At 49.9% G+C, this 2,194-nt stretch overlaps 1 protein-coding gene across 1 annotated transcript; it reads left to right on the top strand.

Moving 5' to 3' along the window:
• Positions 1 to 9: 9 nt before the first annotated feature.
• On the top strand, positions 10 to 2,057 carry CSUI_009044 (uncharacterized protein; the record flags this gene model as incomplete). The annotated part of the gene is made up of 1 exon (XM_068069163.1): positions 10 to 2,057. A coding segment is annotated over exon 1 (1,827 nt), but the record flags the coding sequence as incomplete, so codon positions are not given.
• Between the last annotated feature and the right edge of the window lie 137 nt (positions 2,058 to 2,194).

Raw genomic sequence — 2,194 nt, 5'->3', positions numbered from 1 at the left:
GACAAGGAGGGGGGAGTGAGCAAGACGAGAATTATAAGAGAGATGGTGTTCTCACTCCGTCTCATCTTCATTCAAGCGGGACGGGGTTGTCTTCTTCTTCTTTTCTGCCGGGGGACCAGCGTGTCTCCTTCGTCGATTCTCGTCGCTACCCATCTTTGCTTCTGCGAGGAAAGCGAGAGAGAAGTCTCTTGGAGTCATCCAGCAATGGTGTTTCTCCTGTTCATCGATATATGTCGGCCCTCTCTTCTTCTTATGGAGGTGAAGAAGAAGAAGGAGTCCCAAGAGGAGAATTCGCAAGGCCAGAGAGAGGGGGGAGAAAGTTACCTTATCTTTCGAAGACGTGCAAGTCTCAGTTGGGTGAGTACCAAAGAGGCCATGATAAGAAAGAAGGAAGAAATGGCGAAGGAGAAGGACAGCCCCGACCACGACCGTCTTCTTCGTACGCCTACGATGAAGAAGAAGAAGACGGAGGCTATTTCTCGGAGAGATATCCAGATGACCGTCTTCATCTTCTTCCGTCTTCTCAGCGTAACTTTCATCCTCCTCCTCCTCCTCTTCGTCATGAAGAAGAAGAAGAAAGAGATGGCGACGGGGACCCTAGATGGCAAGATCAGTCACCAGTAGTAGGAGTCGTAGTAGGGGGGGCGAAGGAAGAGTCATCTTTCTTGGAGAAGATGATCAAAATCGAGGCCACGAACAACAAGGGGGCGAATAAGAATGGGAAGAATCCCCTTTTCAGTAGAGGAACGACGCCGCCTTTAAGTGACTTAGTAGTCCCTTTGAATCGAGCAAGGCTTGCTCTGGCTTGCCTACAGAATATCCTGTCGTCCTCTTGGGGGGGTGGCGCAGGTCGCATGGGCTTTGGAGAGAAGGGCGATCTTGACCGTCGCCATGATCAGCAAATGGCTCATAAGAGAGGTCGGAAGATGAAAGGGAGAACAGAAGGGGGAGAAGGAGGAAGTCTTTCGCAGAGAAGGGGGGGTTTCGCGTTGTCTGACGATGCGAGGGAGAACTTTCATGGGGATGTCTCACGGTGTATCGAAGCCCTGTGGCAATGCCTCGATGAGTTGACTCGACAAGTCCAAGGAGAGCAAGGAGGAGAAGGAAGAGAGAGGAAAGATGTGCCGGTCAGAAAGACCGGGAGAGATTCTTTTCACCATAAAAGTTTTCCTGAGAGAGATGGGAAAGAGTCTTTCCTTGAAGTGATGGGGGGGGAGGCTTCCTTCTCGTCCTCCTCATCTTCAGGATGGAGTTCGCCTTATCGTCATGGGGGTGACTGGCATCCTTATGGGGCAGAGGGGATAAGAAGAAATGAGGAAGAAGAGAGGAAGGAAAGAGAGGAAGTGAAAATTCAAACACACAAAGAAACACGGACAGGAGGTGTACGTGATGAGACGACACTAGAAACGATTCAGAGGATCATTAGAGAGTCAGGATTACTGTCGTCCTATATGGCGCTTCAAGCCGCAGGAAGGAAGAGACAACGAGGAGGCCCTCAAGATGAAAGAGATGAAGGGGAAGATGGAAGAAATGGAGATCTCTCCTCTTCATCTTCTTCTGTATTGTCTCATTCGTCTTATTCTAGAGAAGATCCCCGAGGAGTGTGTGTCTCGGACAAGCGAGTGAGGGTCTTAGGTGAGAATAGTCGTCACTCCGGGAACCTACGGGGGGAGGAAGAGGATGGCAAGGATTTCTATAGTCAGCAGGAGACGAAGAGTGGAGGAGCGTGGAAGAATGAGGAAGGTGATGCGAGGTGGAGACGGGAGACACGGAAAGAAATAATGCGAGGAGAAGGAGATGAAGACCCACAACCCCCCTATAGTAAAAATGATGATCGTGAGAGATCTCCCGATGCGACTTCTCCTTTCACTCCGAGAAACGAATCTTCGTCTCTGGGGATAGGGGGGACAGTCCAGAGAAATCCAAGAAGCCCTTACCATGGTGGAGAAGGAGGAGGAGAAAAAGGAAAGCCCTCTGGGGCGACTAGGAGTGAGAGTGGTAGGGTGTCCGTCTATCTCAACTCTCTCAATAAGCACCAGACCAGGGGGGGTGAAAAGCAAGAGGGAGAAGAAGAAGAAGAACAAGAAGAAGAGAGAGAAGAACTAGATTATGAAGAAGATGAAGAAGATGAATCTTCTTGTTGTTCATGTCTTGGATGTACGCTGAAGGCGTTAAGAAGAAGAAGAAAGAGAAG

This window comes from Cystoisospora suis (genome assembly GCF_002600585.1).
Source record: "Cystoisospora suis strain Wien I chromosome Unknown contig_5259, whole genome shotgun sequence".
NCBI lineage: Eukaryota > Apicomplexa > Conoidasida > Eucoccidiorida > Sarcocystidae > Cystoisospora > Cystoisospora suis.
The sequence above is the reverse complement of the archived record's forward strand: the minus strand, read 5'-3'. Positions and strand labels throughout refer to the sequence as shown.